The sequence below is a fragment of the Pholis gunnellus genome (genome assembly GCF_910591455.1).
Source record: "Pholis gunnellus genome assembly, chromosome: 5".
Lineage (NCBI taxonomy): Eukaryota > Metazoa > Chordata > Actinopteri > Perciformes > Pholidae > Pholis > Pholis gunnellus.
Window position 1 is genome coordinate 750,424 of NC_136531.1, and position 21,234 is coordinate 771,657.

At 46.3% G+C, this 21,234-nt stretch overlaps 2 protein-coding genes across 5 annotated transcripts; one reads left to right on the plus strand and one right to left on the minus strand.

Moving 5' to 3' along the window:
* Window positions 1-2,772: 2,772 nt before the first annotated feature.
* Window positions 2,773-13,067, minus strand: pla2g6 (phospholipase A2, group VI (cytosolic, calcium-independent)). Of its 4 annotated transcripts, none has more exons than XM_079160106.1 (19): window positions 12,994-13,058; window positions 12,358-12,457; window positions 11,537-11,757; window positions 10,528-10,737; window positions 10,272-10,452; window positions 9,869-10,056; window positions 8,797-8,893; window positions 8,512-8,694; window positions 7,998-8,106; window positions 6,946-7,062; window positions 5,632-5,722; window positions 5,365-5,528; window positions 5,120-5,270; window positions 4,794-4,930; window positions 4,082-4,236; window positions 3,927-3,978; window positions 3,490-3,605; window positions 3,188-3,261; window positions 2,773-2,956 (listed from the first exon to the last, which is right to left on the minus strand). In XM_079160106.1, the coding sequence occupies exons 3-19, from the start codon at window positions 11,749-11,751 to the stop codon at window positions 2,812-2,814; spliced, it is 2,385 nt and encodes a 794-aa protein (XP_079016232.1). In that variant the 5' UTR covers window positions 11,752-11,757; window positions 12,358-12,457; window positions 12,994-13,058; the 3' UTR covers window positions 2,773-2,811. The 4 variants fall into 4 exon arrangements, with proteins under 4 accessions (XP_079016232.1, XP_079016233.1, XP_079016234.1 ...); XM_079160107.1 differs by having other exon boundaries at window positions 12,358-12,453; window positions 12,994-13,043; XM_079160108.1 differs by lacking the exon at window positions 12,358-12,457 and having other exon boundaries at window positions 12,994-13,067.
* Window positions 13,068-14,382: 1,315 nt separating this feature from the next.
* cbx6a (chromobox homolog 6a) lies at window positions 14,383-20,565 on the plus strand. The gene is made up of 5 exons (XM_079160112.1): window positions 14,383-14,593; window positions 15,301-15,344; window positions 15,459-15,524; window positions 16,028-16,094; window positions 16,915-20,565. Exons 1-5 carry the CDS (start codon window positions 14,525-14,527, stop codon window positions 18,148-18,150), a joined length of 1,482 nt encoding a protein of 493 aa, XP_079016238.1. The 5' UTR covers window positions 14,383-14,524; the 3' UTR covers window positions 18,151-20,565.
* Window positions 20,566-21,234: the final 669 nt, after the last annotated feature.

Genomic DNA, 21,234 nt, shown 5'->3' on the forward strand with positions numbered 1-21,234 from the left:
ATGCTGTTGACAACTTCAGACCCACCAGGAGACCTGAGGGAGAAGCTATTACGACTGATTCAGGATTTATTTTGAGGGATATGTTGTAAGAATGATGTGATTTTTACAGGACGGGCCACGTGTCTTAGATCCTACTGATACTAGTTTGATCAAACTTGTGGGATATTATATTTCTACTGTGGAGGTTAAACTCACACATCGTCTGAAGGCGTGACACACTGGGTTACAGCGTGATGTCATCGTGAGCTTTAGCAGAAATAAACAGCTCCTCTTATAACGTTTAAATGTTCAACCCACAGCACATTAATGCATCGTTAGGTTTACTGTCAGGCACGATGGACCGGCAGGAGATCCGTAGACTTGGTAAACCTGCAGAGACTGAACGTAACGACACACGGCCTCCCGGACCTTCAGAACCTGTAGAATCATTACTCAGCAGAAAGACCGACGCTAGGGGTCTCTGTGGCGCCTTTTCAGGGGTATGATGCTTTTTATTAGATTGAATTCAACTTTATTGTCATTTCACAATAGGTACAGTATGAAGGACAGGTACGCTTTAGTTTATTTAAGATTCAGTTATATTTCAATCATAGAAATACGTAAATTGGTGTCGACACACAACGTTATAGCTGCTGGCTGGGCATGCTGAGGAGGAAGAGGAGGAAGAGGAGGAAGACACGAGAAAAATACAGGCGGGTCCATCAGCTTTGAGTTGTGTCTAATAATCCACAGAGTTCTCATTAGGAGTATTTGTTTGCCATACATTGCAATATTGAAATGTACAAACACTTTATACAGAAATCTGTTATTCTACAAGCACAGCACACGTTTCAGTTGTTCTCTAGCAGACGTCGTCACAGAGCTGCAGCAACATAGAAGTGTGAGTTCCGGTGGAGGCGTGAACCTTTTTGTGGTTGGATTATGGATTGTACCGTTAAATAAAGTTAAATAAAGTTAAATAAAGTTAAATAAAGTTAAATAAAGTTAAATAAAGTTGAATAAAGTTAAATAAAGTTGAATAAAGTTAAATAAAGTTGAATAAAGTTGAATAAAGTTAAATAAAGTTAAATAAAGTTAAATAAAGTTGAATAAAGTTGAATAAAGTTGAATAAAGTTGAATAAAGTTAAATAAAGTTAAATAAAGTTAAATAAAGTTGAATAAAGTTAAATAAAGTTGAATAAAGTTAAATAAAGTTAAATAAAGTTAAATAAAGTTAAATAAAGTTGAATAAAGTTGAATAAAGTTAAATAAAGTCGAATAAAGTTAAATAAAGTTAAATAAAGTTAAATAAAGTTGTGCTCTGAGTTCTTCACTAACTCATTGATCAAACATAGAGAAGCAGTAAATGAAAGTTAAGAGTGTGACTGCTACAAAGGAACACAACACACAAGTCCATATTAATATACTTTATTACCACACGACACTTCAGTGATTAATCCAAATACAAAAATCATAAGAAATCATTTCTAGTTCACGTTGTGCAAGCAGCAGCAAGTCCTCCCTTCGTCCTTCACGTTAAATCAAAGACACTCAGTGGACTGAGAGGTCTACAGCCAGTCATCAGGGTTTAAATACCGTCAGGAACTTCTAGAGTGAAGGCCCTCTGATCATGTGACCTGGTACTACAGAATACTCTAGATGATGTACAAGTACTGCAGAGTCCCTCTGATGAGGAAGAAGAGAAGGAGGAACGAGGAGGAGTTTCATCAAAACCAGATTTAAACTGATCGTGGACGGATGAGGAGACAACGGTCATTTTTCATCTCCTTGTGACAGTTTTGCATTTTTAGTCATTTTGTGACTCTGTGGTCGTTTTGCATCTATTTTGTAAATATTGTACGTTTCCGTGCGTTCATGTCGCGTCTCTTTGTCGTCATTCTGGGCTGTTGGTAGTCGTCATGTGTAGGTTTGTGTGGTTTTGTGTCAATTTTCATTAATTCTGCATCATTTTGCGTCTCCTTGTGGTCGTTCTGCATCTATCTTTCTATGTTTTACGTTTCTATGTGGTCGCTTTGTCTCTTAGTTTGCATTTTGCGTCTCCTTGTGGTCGTTTTGTGTCTCTTCAAAGTCGTTCTGCATCTATAACAGATACATTATGTTTCCACGTGGTCCTTTAGAGTCTTTGTACTCGTTTAGCATCCGTCATGTTTTACGTTTTCATTTGGTGGTTTCGTGTCTCTTAGTCGTCACTTCTGGTTGTTTTGTGCGTGTTAGTGATCATTCAGCGCGTCTTTGTGACGGTGTTGTGTTTGATCCACGTCTCTATCTGATGCTCAACACCAGAGAGAGAAGAGGAGGGTTCAGTTTGATGCCACTTCCTCCTACATTTCTCCTGTATTCACACGTCAAAGATGCTAAAACTCCTCACTCTTCTTCACTGGTTCGTAGACGAGCGGTAAACTTTAAGAAGCATGACAGTTATAAAGGTCAGTGATGAGGTCACATGATGCTACGTTACTAGCCTCTCGTTGAGTCAGTCACTGTGGTCACGTCGTCTCTAGGACTTTGAAAGTAAGAGCACACCAACACAGACGCCTCTCGACTCCATCACAGGACTTCTCCTCTGACCTCGTTGGTCCCGGGTTTCCCAGCCTCTCCTCCTCCTCCTCCTCCTCCTCCTCCTCCTCCTCCTCCTCCTCCTCCTCCTCCTCCTCCTCCTCCTCCTCCTCCTCCTCCTCCTCCTCCTCCTCCTCCTCCTCCTCCTCCTCCTCCTCCTCCTCCTCCTCCTCCTCCTCCTCCTCCTCCTCCTCCTCCTCCTCCTCCTCCTCCTCCTCCTCCTCCTCCTCCTCCTCCTCCTCCTCCTCGTGCTTTCATTGGTCCAGCAGCACCTTCGCCAGGAACTGGAGGGTTTCCCTCTTCTCGTACAGGTACATCTGGGTTTCCCACAGCATGTCCACCAGGACGGCGTCGCTCACCTCGTCCAGCATCACCTCCTGAGACAGCTGGGGACTCAGCCTGCACAGAAGAGCACGAACCGTCGACCCAGAGCTTTAGAAACAACGAAGCAATGAGACGATCGCTAACAACAGAGGAAACGCACAAAGTCCTGCAGGTTTGTGTATGAATACAGCGTGTTTAAAACACAGCAGAAGAAGAAGAAGTGGGCCAAAGAGGAGATGGAGTGATGAAGATGTTAAGTCAGAAACAAACGAGGACTGGAGTACAGCGGGTTCACCATCAGCTGACCTGTGGTAGACGGTGTCGATCATTTCACACCAGGCTCCGGCTCTGTCCACCGCACAGCCATCAGAGTCCGTACACTGTCCGACCAGAGAGACAGAGAGATTCTCATTATTCATTATTACGTCCAGAATATCAGCAATATAATGAAGAGGCTCCAGAACAAGTGGGCGGAGCTTAGGAGGAGGTAGAATAACTCTCGGAACACGTTAACGATTTTGATCTTTTGATTTAACTGAGGAGCAAAGTGCTCCGCTCACAAACAGCCGGAATCAGGCGCTGAACTCATACACGTCTGTGGTACTCACACAGTCCACCAGCATCTTGCCCAGCTCCTTGGCTCCTACGAAGCTCTTGGCCAGCTCCAGAGGGTTGGAGGGTCGGAAAACATCCACGGAGCTCACCACCACCTGAGGAGGTTTACCTGCAGAGACAGCTGGTTATTCACCACGTGTACCTTTGTTGTTTGACATTCTTAAAGGATGTCGGGGGCTCTGGTCCATAGGGCGCGTTTTGGTTTAAGACCTTATCTCCGAACTAGAGGCTTGACGTTATGACTGCGTCCACTTCTTCTTATTAATGAGTCTATGAACGGGGCCCAGAAAGACATCTGTAGACAGACACTCTGTCAATACAGCACTGACTTTATGGCTTCAATGGACTTTATTTCTTAACCATCAAACATGATTAAACACCGACTTTAAATAAGTTTTGCACCGTGTTCAGACAGAATGGAGTGTCTCACCTGTACCCAGAGAGACCACGATCCCCAACTTCTTGACCTGGGTTCCATGGCCCTGAGAGGGAGGAGGGTCAACAAACACAGAAGAGGAGGAAACACACAAAGGCTGTAAATACCCACGCGGGTGAGTGGTTGAATGTGAACTCAGCGTAGCCTACCTTTGCTCTCAGAGCTTTGTTGCACTGATGGATCTCCGACATGGCGTCCAGCGTCGGGTTGTTGGCCAGCAGCCCTCCGTCCAGGAAGCGGCCCATTGGTCGGAAGTAAGTGGGGGCGGCGCCGCTGGAGCGGGCGGCTCGCCACACGAGTTGTTCTGGTGTCAAGATTTAAAGGATTTAAAGGCACTCAAAACATCCACGAGTCATGAAACGCGTCGGCGTGTTTTTGAATCGCAAGTAAAAGGAAAAAGTTTGACATTTTGTGAAGTAGAATTATTCAATTTCTTGCCGAGAAGAGGAAGATGGATACCAGTCTGCTCCAGCAGTAGCAGGCTAGCTTAGCTTAGCATAGAGACCTCAAACAGCTAGCCTGGCTCTGTGTGCACCTGCTCATTAATTAAGACCAAAAATGTCAAACTGTCCCTTTAAACATGGGAGCGTTCTCTCTCTCACAGACACACACCTTCATCAGTCACCTTCCTACGCTTTGCGGTCGGCTCCTCTGTGTATCCCACTACCAACACATCCTCATCCTCCCATCCTGCAAACAACAACACGGCCGCCACTCAGACAACACGCCACGACTGGACTCGTTCAGGAAAAACCACGGCGTGCACATACATGTGCCTCAGTGGCTGCAATCGCTGCAGTACAACCCCCCCGGAGAGCCCCGGAGAGCCAAACACAGGCCGGCTGGGCCGTGTTGAGGTACCTTGTGGGATGGTGAGGGGCTTGAAGGTGGCGGTGGTGGCGTATGGAGGCTGTCTGTGGACGGAGGGAGGGTCATAGTTCCTGAAGATGTGCAGCTCGCCTGGATGTCTGTCTGCTAGAACGCTGGTCACCATCACCCTGAACAGAAACACATGAGAGACAGAGAGAGGAGTCATTGTTAGAGGTCAGTGAGCTTCACAGCATATCTTTATCTTCTTCTTCTGGGGAAGTTTTAATATTTAGCTCATTGCTCATCTTCAGGGCTTTATTGATACGTTTTCATCCCACGTTTCTGGCCCAGTGGACACGTTCAACATGAACAGCTACCTGGGGTAACGGACGTCCGTCATCTTGGTGTTCTCTCCGAACTCTTTCTTCAGGAAGTCCTCCAGCGGCGCCGACTCGTAAGGTCGCGACCCCTTGAACACCTGCTCCTTCATCCTGAAGTACAGGCAGAGCAGGTACTCCATGGACTTACCTACGCAGAGCAGAACACGTCACGATCGTCTCGATGAAGATAAGAAGGGGAAACACGGAAACACACACACACACACACACACACACACACACACCGTGGACGATAGCGAGGGCCAGGATGCCCCCGGTGCTGGTTCCAGCCACCCAGTCGAAGAGCTCTCTGATGGGCCGGCCGGCCTCTCGCTCCAGAGCGATCAGCATCTGGATGAGCACCAGGCCTTTGATGCCTCCGCCGTCCAGACACAGCAGCCTGTCCGTCCTGCGGAGGAGAGGATCACAACGCGGGTTTCACGGCGTTCACGTTGTGCGTCGTCGTACAGGTGAAGACATTCATCGATACAAAAAACGGCACAGTGACTCACTTCCTGTTCCCCATCTTGGCGCCGTCCACCTCAGACGTGCCTCTGCTCATTGCGCCGACCGCAGCGCCGGCGAACAGGACGTCCTGAAACCCTGTCGGCCAATCACAGCGGCCAATGATACGGGGCCGACACGCGGCGTTAGAATGTGTGCGTGAAGGAGGGAAACGGAGTCACTGGGGGTTTCTACAAGCATCACAGGAGTTTCATAACCAAGAACAATGCATGCCGTCAGTAGCAACCAGCACAGCTTCAGTATGCGGCTCATAGAAGGTGTTTGGGAGCAGAGCGATGCATCAAAATACACCGTGCAGCTCAGGTTTCACAGAAAACAACCAAAACAATGTCCCCCAGAGAACTTACATCAATAATCTACAAGATTTTTATTTAAATAAGGAACGAACTGGCCGACGGAGTCGTATTTACAAAGTCACAATCTCCAAAGAGAACCAAGCGGAGATCTTCAAGGTTGTGACTTCAAAAGGCAGAACAAGTAGGATTCTCCTAAGAACAATCATCACTGCTGACCTCGAGAAGTGATTCTATTATCTTACTGTTTCTGGACTTCAGATGTCAGATCGTCAGCATGCATCGTGCACACGGTGCAAACAGGCGGATCAGAAGAGTGAAGCCAAAGCTTCATGTGTTAAAGCTGCATTCTCTCTAGTGTCCACCAGGGGGCGACTCCTCTGGTTGTATAGAAGTCTATGAGAAAATGACTCTACTTCTCTCTTGATTTATTACCTCAGTAAACATTGTAAACATGAGTTTATGGTCTCACTCTCTAGTTTCAAGTCTTCTTCAATACAGCATGATGTTCATTTAGTAAATGATGGTCCATTTAGAGTCACACAGACCATAAAGCAGGGGATGCTTTAGGGGCGGGGCTACACGGTGATTGACAGGTCTCTACCAGAGACGTATACGGCGTCTCTACGTCACTCCTCCTCAGTCCATATATGGTCACTTCCTGTTCACTGGATGCAAAAAACATAAGATGGCGACGAACAAAACGCTGAACTGAACGATCATCGTCGAACTTCTTATAGACAGTTAGTGGACACAAATGTAGCGTAAGAGAGCTTCAACCCTCCACGAGCTGACAAATCGTTCTCATTCTGCCTTTAAATCCGACCAATAGAAATGTGTTATTAAGGATCAGACTTCACTAGAACTAAAGCCTCTCAGTGCTGAAGAGGAAACACAGGTTGCATTGGAGACAAGCTGAAGAACAGGTTGATGAATGATGTGGAAGCACACCTGTGATACACCTGGATGGACCACAGTGAGGGGGGGGGGGGGGGGGGGGGCTGTTACCTATGCCTGCAGGCTTGGCCTTGTTGGAGAAGGGGGGAGGACTGCCGGGGGAGGGGGGGAGGCACCGCTGGACCCCTACACTACACAGCATGTCGAGCAGTATCTTTCTATTAGGACCTTCCATGTTAACACACACACACACACACACACACACGCAAAGACATGCACACACACACACACACACACACACACACACACACACACACACACACACAAAGACACGCACACACACAGAGCAGAGAGAACATGAGTCAGCTGTTATTCATTTTCATGCATTTTAGGACAAAACATTGTGGTTTGAGCAGCAATAAGTCAGGAGGAGCATCAGACGGTGCATCTCTCCTTACAGCAGCGTGAGTCAGTGATGAAGACGAGTTATCTGTCACACAGACAGCTGCTCTGCAGAGTTAATGTGTGAAGAGAGACACTTCTGAACTTCACCATTCCACGTTCATTATGCATAAAACACACATTTGCATCTTAATGCGACCTCATGCAACACAAGTAAAAGTGATGAGTTCTACTCCTGTGAATGTGAAATGAATTGTGTTCCAGCAGAGAGAGCTTTGGTTGATCTTCAACATATATCAGTGAAGAGATTCTAACGTGCTGCTTAAACCACAGCGTTCTGGCTTTACTCTTCACTGATTGGTTACAGACACGTTGATCTTCCTGGCTGTGTGAAACAGAAGGAGGGGCTTATTCCTGGAATATAAAGAGCTGTTTTTGACTGCTTTTAGCTCCTAAGTAGAGCGGTGAAAATAGAGCCGTTTAACGTCGGCAGCCCGGCTACTCTACGGTGACCTCGTGTCTGAGAACTGGACAATAAAGTTGATTTGAATCTGAACAAACAGCTTAAACGGTGGAACAAACGTAACGAAGTTCAAACTGGCCGTTAGTTTAAACATATTCAGCTCCAGAAACATGTTTAATGTCATCCTCCAGATCCTCCTCATCAGTTAAAGCGCTCTCTCTCTCTCTCTCTCTCTCCCCCTCTCTCTCTCTCTCCCCCTCTCTCCCTCTCTCCCTCCCCCCCCCCCTCCCTCCCTCACCTTTGCTGGTGCGAGCAGCGATGAGTCCAGGTGTCTCTCCCAGGTCGTTGTGGATCTCCACGTCGGCCCCGAACACGATCAGAGCTTTGATCAGCTCCATGTGGTCCATCTGAAGAACAGACACACTTCATTGAAACAGTAGGAAAAAGCAGGGGGGCGGAGCCTATACTCATCATACGTAGCTACGGTTCTTCCAGAAGCCCCGGGAGACGAGGTCAGGAGAACGTCTCCTCCTTCTGGTCGTATCGTTTGTTGTTGTAATGCTCGTGTTGGCCACACGAGGCTGAACCACGACGCCGTGTTCTAGTTAGAACTACGAGAGGTTTCACTCCTCAACGCTCTCTGATCACACGTTGTGCGTTAGGACGTTCTGTAGATCAAAGCTCGGCTGGAAGAACACGAGGGCGGGGCGCTGTTCAGCCTCGCGTGGCCAACACGAGGACTCTACAAGGGCTCCCGTAGAGTCCTGCTCCTTTGATTAACAAACTAAACCCAACCAGAACGCACGCGTCACCTTCATGGCGAGGTGCAGGGCCGTGTTTCCGTCCTGGCCCTTGAGGTTGGCGTTGGCCCCGTGGGTCAGCAGCACCATGGCCGCCTCGAAGCGCCCCCTCCTGGTCAGGACGTGCAGGGCGCTCTCTCCGGTCTTGCTGAGGTAGTTCACCGCACAGCCGCGGTCCAGCAGCAGCAGACACATCTGGATCAAAGAGGAGAGAGGACCAGAGCGGTGAGGCGTACGTCTCCTGTCGTCGGCGTTTAAAAACGGCTCGTTGTTGATTTGTGACGGAACATTTCTCACCTCAGCGGTTTTGGACCAGTGGAGAGGCGTTCCTCCGTACAAAGAGTCCTCGGCCTGGAGCTGACCCGGGTCCGCTTTGAGGATCTCCTCCACGCAGCTGACGGTCAAACACAAAATAACAGAGGACTGTTATGTACCATCCTAAATATTAACTGAAGAACATCCTCCAATCTGTCCACGGTGGACCGGTCTCTGCTGGAGGATCTGGGTCTGTCCACGGTGGACCGGTCTCAGCTGGACTCTGAGCTGAAGGAGGTTCTGGTGAACCTGCATGAGTTCATCTGGTTTCACCAGAATCTGACCCGGTGGCTCCGATGACGAGCTTCAAGAATAACTCTATAGAAACAGACCATCTTCTCTCTGATGGAGGTCTGATAGAGGACCAGGACTACACTGAGCCTGGTTCATATAGAGGACCAGGACTACACTGAGACTGGTTCATATAGAGGATCAGGACTACACTGAGACTGGTTCATATAGAGGATCAGGACTACACTGAGACTGGTTCATATAGAGGATCAGGACTACACTGAGACTGGTTCATATAGAGGATCAGGACTACACTGAGACTGGTTCATATAGAGGATCAGGACTACACTGAGACTGGTTCATATAGAGGATCAGGACTACACTGAGACTGGTTCATATAGAGGATCAGGACTACACTGAGACTGGTTCATATAGAGGATCAGGACTACACTGAGCCTGGTTCATATAGAGGATCAGGACTACACTGAGACTGGTTCATATAGAGGATCAGGACTACACTGAGACTGGTTCATATAGAGGACCAGGACTACACTGAGCCTGGTTCATATAGAGGACCAGGACTACACTGAGACTGGTTCATATAGAGGACCAGGACTACACTGAGACTGGTTCATATAGAGGGCCAGGACTACACTGAGACTGGTGTTCATTGACTGAGAACATTGCGTTCCTTTAATAGACCTCTACGCCCCGTTCTATGGGATGTATCTCATAGAACGGGGCGTAGAGGTCTATTATGGGATGTATCTCATAGAACGGGGCGTAGAGGTCTATTAGTGATGAAGACCATGTGCCTCCTCACCCCTTCTCGCTGTACTTCATGGCGCTGTGGATGGCGTAGCCGGTGCCACCGACGACGTCGCACTTGGCCCCGCCCCCCAACAGAGCTTTGACGGACTCCACGCGTCCCAGGCGGCACGCCACGTGGAGCGGCGTCTCGCCGTTGTTGTTCAGCTCGTTCACCCCGGAACACAACCGCGAGCACATGACCTGAGAGAGAGAGAGAGAGAGAGAGAGAGAGAGAGAGAGAGAGAGAGAGAGAGAGAGAGAGAGAGAGAGAGAGAGAGAGCGAGAGAGAGAGAGAGGGCGAGAGTCAAATGGTAGGCGGCTTCCACTTTATGCAAATTAGGTCCGTCTATCGTCACTGCGTTGCTTATTTCTCGGTGACATCACGGCGATTGCGTCACACAGTCCCGCGGTCTCACCTGGATGATGGCCGGCGTGTCCTGCTTGGCGGCGCAGTGCATGGGCGTCTCCCCGAGCCGGTCCCGGATGTCGGTGCGAGCCTGGCTCTCCTCCAGCAGCTGCCTCACGCACGCCAAGTCGCCGCGCTCGCACGCCAGGTGCAGCGGCGTCTGGCCGGAGGCGTCCCGAGCGTTGATCTGACTGGAGACGGAGCGCGTTGAACGCATATCTTCCCGGGTTATCTCCTCTCTCTCTCCTCATGATGTGTGTTCTTACCTTTGGACGTAGTTATGCTTGAGGCACTCCCTCAGGCCCGTCTCCACGGCGATGTGGGCGGAGCTCCAGTCCTGGTGGTTGCGGATGCTGTCGACGATCGGCTGGGCGGTCTCGGCCTTCAGGGGGAGGGTCTCGTAGAAGGGGCGGAGCTTGAGGGCGTACTGGGGGAACCAGTTCATGGCGTCCTCCTCCGACGCCACCTGGAACATCCTGGTTCACGGAGCACAGACTACACCGTCACACGAACCCTCAAACATCCACGATACAAATGTCTGCAGATTCTGTGACGTTAAGAGACCTTTAACACTTCTCACGATATTATGTATTCAATGTTATTTGTGCTCTGGTGTTAAGCTGCAGGCCGTCTATGAGAAGTGGACGTAGCCGTCGTCACGTCACCTCGTTAGTTTGTGGATGTTTTGAAGCGTCTAGTTCAGCATTTTGCTGTCGCCATCTTGTCTTTTTTGCAGCCAGTGAACAGGAAGTGACGTATACGGCGTCTCTGGTAGAGACCTGTCAATCACCATGTAGCCCCGCCCTAAAGCGTCCCCTGCTTTATCCAGCTTTAAGTGTCTTAAAGCTGCATTCTCTCTAGTGTCCACCAGGGGGCGACTCCTCTGGTTGTATAGAAGTCTATGAGAAAATGACTCTACTTCTCTCTTGATTTATTACCTCAGTAAACATTGTAAACATGAGTTTATGGTCTCAATCTCTAGTTTCAAGTCTTCTTCAATACAGCATGATGTTCATTTAGTAAATGATGGTCCATTTAGAGTCACACAGACCATAAAGCAGGGGATGCTTTAGGGGCGGGGCTACACAGTGATTGACAGGTCTCTACCAGAGACGTATACGGCGTCTCGACGTGGTCACTTCCTGTTCACTGGTTGCAAAAAAACACAACATGGCGACGGCGAAATCACCGAACTCGAGGTTTTCAAAAACGTCCACAAACCAGCGAGTTACTTCACGGCGACTACGTCCGCTTCACGGCGACATCAGCGCTGACCTCAGGGTCACGTTGGGCGTCTCGGGGCACATGAGCAGACAGTCCCAGGACTGGTACTGAGCGTTCCTGTACAGCACCATGCGTCCCTCCTCCTTCAGCAGGACTTTGCCTCCTCCGCTGTAGTCCGACAGCGGCACGTCCCTCACCCGGTACGGGTTGGTGAAGAGGGTCGACACCGAGGACACGGTGTCCAGCAGCCGGCCCAGGAACTGCATCGCCACCTGAGAACAAAGAGCAGAAATGGGCCGTTTCGCCAAATGTGTACTTTTAGTTTGAGTTTTTTTTCTACGCTAATACTTTTGTGGGTTTTTAAACGAAGGACTCGAAACAGGAGTATTTGTTATATATGGAATACTTCGATGTGAATACTTCTTCCACCGCTGTAACACACCGTCTCTACGCAGCGCTGCCCGTTTCAGTTTTCAGTGTTTTTGATGTTATTGAGCTGGAAACTTCCATCAGGACCAAGACCCCACAACACAGATGCAGTTTCTTGTTTATCATATTTGATTGTGATTGTAAATCACGTCTTTTTACTGTCACAAAGCTGCGTTCCTCGCATGTGTACTTGGTGTGTAGCAGAGAGAAATGGTCATGAGCGTGTCAGTCAGAGTCAGTCCGGGTTTTACTTCCAAACATTCCAAATGAAGGAGGATAATCATCCTTCTACGCTGTCGCTCAGCCCGGAGAGCCTGCTGCAAAATACTCAACATCAGCAAAACCCCAAACTATTACAGCAAGTTTCATCAATTAGGTCAGCTGACCGTGTTATCAGATCAACAGCTTCCAGCCCAATAACGTTAATACAATAGAATGAAGACCTCTAGCTGATGTAAGGAGGTTTGATCTCTGCTCTCCTGGTCACAGCTGATCACAGGGTGGTGGTTGTTGTTGTTGTTGTTGTTGTTGTTGACGACCTGCCTGAGGAGAGAAGGCTCACAGAGTCATCTGTTTTTAAAATCCCTTCTTAAACACTTATTTTTCAGACTGGCTTTAATGTGATGTCGTCACTTTTCTGTTTTCATTTTATTTGTTGATTTTACTGAATTATTTTATTTCTCAGTTCATTTTAACGTATCGAGCTTTCTGTTGTTATTGCTTGTCTGTCAATGCACTTTGTAAACTCTGTTTTTAAAAGGTGCTGTATATAAATAAAGTTGTTATTGTTAACATTTATGAATGAATTATTCGACAAGAGCAGCAGCCGTCACATCCCAGATCTTTACGTTTGATCTCTCTACTTTACGGTGAGATCAGCGGGGTGATACACTAACGTAAAGGTAACGTGACCGTCGTGAAGAGTAAACTCTCGGGTTTCCTGTAACACACCGCTGTAGTGACGGTGCAAACCGGGGCTGGTCCTCGTTATAACGTTAACATATATAATATAGATATAATATATATAATAGCTCGCAGGTTAAGAGAAGCTAATCGTGTTAGCATTAGCTCGTTCTTACCTGCTGGTTTTTTCTTCCTCTGCGTTGCTTCGTTGACTTCTGATGGCGACATCAACAACCACGAGACAGCGTAACCAAACTTGCTACTAATCGTGATTGGCGCGAGGTTGCGCCAATCAGAGCTCGAGGAGCAGACGACTGCTAGGTGAAAGGGGCGGGGCGTAATATATAGGAGATGCTCTGTTTTTATTTCTTATTTTTTTAACACATGGGAGAAGTTTGCTTTCTGCTATAAATCCTCTGAGTTAGGTTTAGACAAAAATAATAATAATAATTGTATTATTAATAAAATGTATGTTAAAATATAACAATATTTATTATTAATAATACGATTAAAATATAATATGTATTATTATTATTATTGTATTTCTTCACACTGGAAAGTGTGGAAAAGGTCAATGTGATAAATATAAAAGGCCTTAAAGTAATTTAAAAAAGAATCTAAAAATCCCACCAGTTGATAAATGAATCATAATATAAGTGAACACAATAAAAAATAGGTACAAATAAAATAAATATAACATAAATGGATAAATAAATACACTTTACAGTCAGCTAGTTGAATAAATACAATAAGAATAATGAAATGTTATTCATGCCCTCAGTGTTATTTAAAATGATGTTCCCGGACAGAGTTTGTTATAGATAAACTTATGCATGTCTTATAGGAGATTTGTAATAATAATTTCATATAAATATTAATGCTGGGATCACACAACACGTCTCCCATCATAGTAATAATAAAAATATTATACAATTATACAAAATATTTATATTTTTTAATAGAAACTAAAAACCCATCTATTCAGTCTGGCTGATAATGATTTAGAATTATAAGATAAGATGATCCTTTATTACATTATTACGCAAAGTGGACAAAACAACAACAGACATCAGTAGACAGCTAAACTAGTGTAGTAAATATGTAATCAAAAAGTATACAATAAATAAGTGAACCGTAAACAATAAACTACCACACTATTAGCCTATTATTAAGTCAGATTTCATCTTGTTGTCATCTTGTCATGTTTAAAGCACTTTGAATCACAGTTGACTTGTTTGAAAGCTGTTATATGAATAAAACTTGATTTATTGATTGATTATATATTGATTGCTATAATAGCATAGCCATATATAATATATATGATAGTATATATATATATATATTCATAAATCATATAAAATAGCATTAATAAATATTGTAAGAAGCGGCTCGTAATCAGAGACGAGATGACGAGTTCTTTCGCGGTTCTTTTGCATCCTCGTGAGAGTCTTCATCGTTGCCAGGACGACCAAAAGGGGGCTGACCTGGCCACGTGACAGATAGCCGTCCGTGTGTGTGTGTGTGTGTGTGTGTGTGTGTGTGTGTGTGTGTGAGAGAGAGACGGACAGAGAGCGAGAGAGAGCGAGAGACAGAGAGACAGACAGACAGACACAGAGAGAGAGAGACAGTGCGAGAGAGAGAGAGAGAGAGAGAGAGAGAGAGAGAGAGAGAGAGAGAGAGAGAGAGAGACTGCTCATTAAAGTAAAGATGGAGCTCTCCTCGACGGGAGATCGTGTTTTCGCGGCTGAAGCTATACTGAAACGCCGCGTCCGAAAGGTGAGCTTGCACGCACCGTCCGTCGGTCCGCAGCCGCGTGCATTTTTTTGATTTCCCCGCAGATTAGCGCGGCACGGCACGGCTCGGCTCGGCTCGGCTCCAGTCTGTTATGGAGGCCTTTCCTTCGCTAGCCGGAGCTAGCTAGAAGCTAACTAGCTCGGTCATGGCGATAAAAAAACAAACAAACAACGAACAAGGCGGCCCGGCCGATGAGACGATGAGGGCCGGGCTGTTAGGTTAGTTAGCTAGCTTTAGCTAATGTAGCTAAAGCCGACGGTAAAAAGGCTGTTTTCTGATGCAGGTTGTGGATATATAATATAGTCCCTATAACATGGTCATCGTTGCATTTATTTACTGCTACATGGGCCACAGATGATGAAGGACTTCTCATAGTTTATCAGTGTTGTCATCACTTCAGTGTACTGGATCAGACCCCTATAGGTCATGGTTACCATCTGAAGTGACTGGTCCCAGTTCAACCAGCAGGTCCTCCAGCTGCAAGAACCTCATAGTTCAGATGTATACTAGTCTACTATAGTAGAAGTAGTCCAGGCAGGATATTTAGGGTTTAAGCTGTAGCTCCTTGCACAGATGATGCTGTTATAGGATGTAAACATCATGTGGTGGATCTTCTACGCAAAGGACTTGAAGTTCAAATAGGACATTTGTCTGTTTTTATTAATCCACCATGTGTGTTTTTCTTGCAGGCAAGACTTGAATACCTGGTGAAATGGAAAGGATGGGCCATGAAGTAAGTGCTTCTCTGGACTTAGACTTCAATGGGAGTGATCAAGCCTCAGTTGTTTTAAAGTGAGCTACTTGTCTCCTTGTTGCCTCACGGTGCTCTGCTCTTCATGATTTCTAGGCACAGCACTTGGGAGCCAGAGGAGAACATTCTGGACGACAGGCTGATCCTGGGCTTTGAGAGAAAGTGAGTTATTTGTACATTGTTATTTACTACAGTGTAACGTTACAGCAGTCCAAAATCACAACCTGTGGTTTAAATGGAATCCCACCGACGTCCCGCTGTAAACGAAGAACACCCCTACTTCCTTTTATCACAGCTGATCATCGTCGGATTAATAACAGTAGAATACTCTTCCTAATCTAACACGAGTAAAGCAAGAACATAATGTACATACATGTAGACTCGTGTGTGGTTAAAGTCTGTCGTCGTCTGCGGGGCTTCAGATCTTTGGCTCCTAACTTAACAATGTTTCTCTATTTAGTTTATTTCAGTTCTTTTGTGCCTTTGCTCTACGTCTCCTCCATGTGTTTATAAGTGCCTTTACGACCTTCCTCCTGACTGTGAAACATCCGAGCACATGAAGACGGAGAACACATCTTCTCCTTTGATTCTCTGTGTTTGTTCTCACCGTGTTGTTCTGTCTTCAGTGTGATCTGTAACCGGCGCTTCCTTTTGATTCTCTACAGGGAGCGGGAAAGGGAAATGCACGGGCCGAAGAAACGCGGACCCAAACCCAAAAACCTAGCGGCGAAGGTACAGTTTATAATGTTTATGCTTGATTTTAACTTCTCAATCTCAAGAGGTATTTCATGGATGCTGCGACACATTAGCAACGGATGAAAACCCTTCCAGTGTCCTCTTACATTACCCTAAGATATACAAAGATGTTTCTTTATTATTTAGTAAATCATAGTATTCCAGTTATTGTTGACCTTGTTAGTTGATAGATTTCTTCTTCTTGACTCGGGTAGCAGCACGTTAAAGGAGAGGAAGATGTTAACTTCATGTTGGCATTACATCACTTTTATTTGTTTTAGTATGACTATATGTAAATATGTTGCCATTAAGTGCTTGACTAGATCTTACAATGATCGAGTAATAACCAACATATGGACATTGGAACATGACGTCGGTAGTGGACCGGGAAAGATTTAACTCGCCTTCCGGTCACGTTATGAAGGATCTCTCATGTATCCTTTATTTATCTAATGAATACTTCTGTGAGTACCTTCCACACACTTAAACGGACACCAGATGTATGGTCATGAAAATGTGCTTTAAATTCATGTGCATTTGAACCCTGTGGTCAAAGAAACGTAGCTGTTTTGCAGAACTTGGTAGGTTATTAAATAGCGCTTAATATTCCCAGGAAGCATTGATTTGGTGATTGATGTCTACACGGGTTACAGCTGGGATACATTTAGATTTAACGCAGACATCTTGTGACCTGCTAAACACCTAAAGCAAGCTGTTCATGGAGAAACAAAGTGGGCCACCAGCACCTCCCTGTAGTGGTGAAGGAGGCGTCTTTTCTACAAAATAAAACCTCTTAATTCTTCATCGTCTTCCTCAGACTCGTACTCAGAAAGGAGGGTCCAGCAGCCGAGCCTCCGACGCCCGCCAGACTACGTCGCGCTCCTCCTCATCCACTTCCGGCAGAGCGGCGACTCCTTCCGCCTCGCCTCATTTAGCGTCTTCGTCCTCCTCTTCCTCGACCGTGGCACCCTCTCCCAAACTCAACTCCCTGGCGGCCACCCACAAGCTGAAGAAAGACATTCACCGCTGCCACCGGATGTCCAGGCGCCCTCTGCCTCGCTCGGACCCCACGGCGGCGGCTTCCTTCTCCGGCTTCCCCTCCCGCCTGCACGTCTCGCCCTTCTCCGAGACCGTCCGCATCCTCAACCGCAGGGTGAAACCCCGGGAGGTCAAGAGAGGCCGGATCATCCTCAACCTGAAGGTCATCGACAAGCCGGGGAGAGGCGGCGCGTCTGCGGGGGGAAGGAATATTACGACGGGACGCCACAACATCCCGTCCCGCAATCGCATCATCGGAAAGAAGGGAGGAGACGCTCCCTATAGACCTTTCCAGCCGCCTCTGAAGATGCTGGGCTTCCCCATGTACGGGACGCCGTTTGGGCTTCAGTGTGGAGGCCCCGTGTCCAGCACAGGGGCCAGGAACACCGACTCTACTTCCTCCTCCCAGTGCCGCTCGCCTCCGTCTCCTTCCAGCTCCACCCGCTCTGTAAGAAAGTCCAATGCCAACGCCTCAGCTGCTCAGTCCTCACCTTCCGGCGAGGCTCCCAAGTCCAGTGGACCTCCCACAGAGACCCAGAAGAGCCAGAGCGCCAAGCCAGCTGCTTCCCCCTCACCATCATCTTCCTTGGAGGACGAGGAGGAGGAGGAGGAGGAGGAGGAGGAGAACGACGACGACGACGACGACAGTCGGACGACCCAAGAGGGAGGCAGGAAAAGTCCTCGCCAACGTGGGGCTAAACGTCAGCTGCCCACCGTCGCCTCCGATGCCACCGCCGCCCCCGGAAACCAGAGCTCCGCCCCCTCCGAACCTCAAAAGGCGCCCGCCGAGGGAGACCCCAACTGGCACCCTGAAATGGCACCGAGCTGCAAGGACGTGGTAGTCACCGACGTCACCACCAACCTCGTCACCGTCACCATAAAAGAGTTCCCCTCCCCCGCCTCCCCCTCCTCCGTTCTCGACCCCGAAAACGCCCCCTCCCTTCCCCCCGATGCCGCCGCCGCCGCCTCCGACGACCCTCCTCCTCCTCCTCCTCCTCCTCCCACCAAGCCATAGGAGAACCGGACGCCATGAAGTCGATGATCTACGTTTGATGATGGGAGGAAGTATCACGCCAGTGTTGCCACTTCAGCCCTTTGAAGGTGTGTCCGTGTTTGTGTAGCGGCGTCGTCTACTGTTCAGCCATTGAAAAGGAGAATAGAGAGCGGTTTCTTATTTTTAAAAGAAGTTGTATACATTTGAAAACGGGCAGCTAATACGCCCTTAAATTGCCATATTTTGTCCACTTGCACAGGCTGTTATTGACCTTCAGGTGTTCTGCCATCCCCCCCCCCCCCCCCCCCCCCCCTCCCCTCTAGTATCATTGAAAGTCCAGCTTGTTGAAGATAAATGAGGTGATGTGTTTTTGCATCAATACAGCGAGGTAAATGCACGTGACTGCGTCGAAGGAAAAAAACGACCTATTTTATGTTCAGCAGTTTGTTTTTCACGGCCTTTTATCCTCTTGAACGCACATGCATATACATACAGTATGAGTAAGTATTTATATGCACACACAACCTTTATAAGCTGCAGAAGAAAATACATAAACGATAGTTTTCACGTCTTTGTTGTTGCTTCACGTCTTTTCTCCGCTGCTTGCTCTGTTTTTTCCTCACAAACCCGACGCCTTCTTTAATCCGTCACGTCCGTCAAGACTCTAAACTGTCCGTCTGGAAGGTCTGCCAGCTGAGCTCAGATCAGACTGAAGCCACATAGTAGTGTGTTGAAGCTTTGAGCTTGCTATCCAGATGATGGACATGATTCGTCTCTTTACCGTCCACGTAGAGCAAAACGGATTCACTTCCTGGTTAGTTCCTTTACAGGTTTCTGGTCAGTTCAGCTTCATTAGCATGTAGCATGTTTCAGCCCACAGAGCAAGAGGAACTGAACCGGGACAAGTGTTGGTTAATAGTGGTGTGACGGACCGGAGTGGATCCGTACTGACTAAAACATGTGCTTCTAGTCTCTGATCTCTGATAAGGTTTCATTGTAAACAACCAATCAGTGTTTAAACCAATAGGAGGAGAGCTAGCAACGTTAGCAGCACCGCTAACGGCTAACCAACGAGGTTCACTTCAGTGACATCATGATGCCTTCAGGCTCTGCTCAGTGAACATGAGGACTGGCTGAAGGTACATTATAACGTCATCATGATGTGTTCACATGTAGTCTGTAAAATGTAGTTTTGGTGATAAACTTGAATAAATCCAGTAGTTTGAAGGAGATGTTTTCACATGAATATAAAATAGATATTAGAGATGAATTATGATGTTTAACTTCCTAACTCGAGCTCTAAGCTCCTTATTATACATCAGTAAAATAATAATGAGTATGGGATCCGTTGCACCACTGTCTGTTACTCATTGAATAGTCTTCACACCTTCAGCTCTTCATGGATGACGGGTTTCAGTATCTGCTGGTGTTGGACAAAGAAAACTGCCATGAAATGATATATTAATGTTATTTCCCACTTTCACTGAGTTAAATCTGTGAATGAACAGCAACATTGGTTTTGATGTATTGCATCAGACCATCCGGCGCCATCTTGTTTTTCACAACCAGTGAATAGGAAGTGACGTAGAGACCTGTCACTCACCGTGTAGCCCCGCCCTAAAGCATCCCCTGCTTTATGGTCTGTTTGACTCTAAATGGGTCTACGATCTCTTACATGCTGAAGAATACTTAGGATATATCAAACTGTAATGACCTTAGAAAGGCTCTCTGGTGTCCTGGATGGTTCTAGTTGTTGTCGGTACTGTTAGAAATACTCTCATCGGATTTATTCCAACACGTCCGTCAGATGAAGGAACTTCAACCTGTTGTTTGACGTGTTCTCCAGATGGATTCCTGGAGGTCTTTTGAGATATATTTCTTTGTCTTTAATATCTTTCCGTGGTGGATAGAAGTGACTCTTCCAGTTGGTAGATGTGAGTTCTTATTAGGCTGCTTTTCTTTCTTTATCACAACTTCAACTTGTTCTCGTTCAACCAAACAGGGCTCTTGATTTTATTATTTAGACTTTTAAAAATTATTTTCTTTCTTTTCCATCATGATGTCATTTAAGTGCTGGGTTTGTGTGAATAAAAGAAGGATCCTTGTTTAAATGTGTGGATAAAGAAGCTTAATGTTTTCCTCTCCTTTGTACTGTACTTCAATACTTTGTTTTAAAGATATGCATAATATTGTTAATGTGAATGCATTGTTTTTATTAATAGTCCAATATGGGTTTGACTCCGACAGGTTTTTAATGTCAGAACTGCAGTTGTGTGGTGTAATATGAATAATGTACGATGTGTAGACGGTGACGATGACGTCATAATGTATCTTCTGAAGCATGTTTTAATCAAACCCTTATTGTACACATTATGTATTCTGTGTCGTTACTTTCTGTGTTTCTTCTTACGAAGCTTTTCATTAAAAGCTCTTTGAGAAAAAAAGGTTTTCCGTTTCTCATATTCTGGAGCCTCTGGGTGAAAAGTTAGGTTAACTTAAACCTTGACTTAGGTTAACTTAAACCTTGACTTAGGTGGTTAACTTAAACCTTGACTTTAACCTTAAGTTAACGTAAACCTTGACTTAAGTTGTTAACTATGTTGGGAATGAAAAGGAGCGTGTTTGGGTTATTAGCATAAATGAAAAACTAAATTATTGACAATAGAATTATTGTCAGTAAAATTATTAACAGTATTAATAACGGGGCACCACCCTGCGAACAGGGACCTATAACTCAACGATAAACTAAGTCTCATAACTAGTGTTCACTCACAACAGTCTGAGTAATATTACACATTCAGAGTGAAAGTGAATGTTTAAGTTCGAGCAACAGACCACATATCCAGCTTTAATCACAATACACATGCACAAAGTAATCACAGACAGCTGCTCTGTAAAATACAACAGTTTATTATGTCCTAATAATGATCTCATCAACTAATATCTAAACTAACAACTATTATACATTCATGAGCACGCTATCTAAAATCAACAAATGTTGTAAGAGGGAGATTGTGTGTGTGTGTGTGTGTGGGGGGGGGGGAGAGAGCACCGCTCAGACAACTTATGATGTAATGCAGTGGCTGGCCGTGCATGTTGTACCTG

Excerpts from the sequence above, each read along its gene's own strand:
- pla2g6 (XM_079160108.1), bottom strand. The coding sequence starts at position 11,751 with ATGCAGTTCCTGGGCCGGCTGCTGGACACCGTGTCCTCGGTGTCGACC. Across the intron at positions 10,057-10,271 it reads ACACGCCGGCCATCATCCAG|GTCATGTGCTCGCGGTTGTG; the intron begins GTGAGACCGCGG and ends TCTCTCTCTCAG. Across the intron at positions 4,931-5,119 it reads ACGGACGTCCGTTACCCCAG|GGTGATGGTGACCAGCGTTC; the intron begins GTAGCTGTTCAT and ends GTTTCTGTTCAG.
- cbx6a (XM_079160112.1), top strand. The coding sequence starts at position 14,525 with ATGGAGCTCTCCTCGACGGGAGATCGTGTTTTCGCGGCTGAAGCTATA. Across the intron at positions 15,345-15,458 it reads TGGAAAGGATGGGCCATGAA|GCACAGCACTTGGGAGCCAG; the intron begins GTAAGTGCTTCT and ends CATGATTTCTAG. Across the intron at positions 15,525-16,027 it reads ATCCTGGGCTTTGAGAGAAA|GGAGCGGGAAAGGGAAATGC; the intron begins GTGAGTTATTTG and ends GATTCTCTACAG.